Source organism: Mandrillus leucophaeus, unplaced genomic scaffold (assembly GCF_000951045.1).
Source record: "Mandrillus leucophaeus isolate KB7577 unplaced genomic scaffold, Mleu.le_1.0 Scaffold988, whole genome shotgun sequence".
In the NCBI taxonomy this organism is placed as follows: domain Eukaryota; kingdom Metazoa; phylum Chordata; class Mammalia; order Primates; family Cercopithecidae; genus Mandrillus; species Mandrillus leucophaeus.
The window spans coordinates 435,343-435,718 of NW_012110785.1; the positions used below are offsets into that span (position 1 = coordinate 435,343).

The 376-nt window shown below is 48.4% G+C and overlaps 1 protein-coding gene across 1 annotated transcript in view; it reads right to left on the minus strand.

Annotated features, from left to right (window-relative positions):
- Nucleotides 1–145, minus strand: part of REEP1 (receptor accessory protein 1) — a 136,134-nt gene extending 135,989 nt beyond the window's left edge. The window contains exon 1 of the mRNA XM_011971124.1: nucleotides 92–145. Coding sequence (XP_011826514.1) covers nucleotides 92–144 — 53 coding nt within the window. The 5' untranslated portion in view covers nucleotide 145. The remainder of the gene's footprint in view (nucleotides 1–91) is intronic.
- Nucleotides 146–376: the final 231 nt, after the last annotated feature.

A 376-nucleotide genomic window follows, 5' to 3' on the forward strand; every position in this document is an offset into this window, starting at 1 on the left:
AACTTGGACCTCGGGAATCTGTCTGCACCTGTCTAGGTGGGATGCTGTCATCCCTCATTCAAATAGTGCGTTAGCCTCATAAAGGGTTTACCTGGATCCAGACCTAACGTCTTCAGACTGTCCCCTGCTAAGCACTTTCTGCATAAAAAACAAACCTGGGCGCTTGCCTCCCTATTTAAAATTCTACGGAGTCCCTATATCATCGTGGTACCTGCCTAGAACCGTGTTGCCAAGACCATTCCCCCAAATAGTCCTCTAGCTCTTTTCCCTCCAGGCATCTTGGACTCAAATATTTGCTGTTTCTTTTTTCCCTGTCTGTACACGCCACGCCTCATCGTCCTGCCTTGGTTTGATTCAGCTCCTTCTTCAAGGCTGG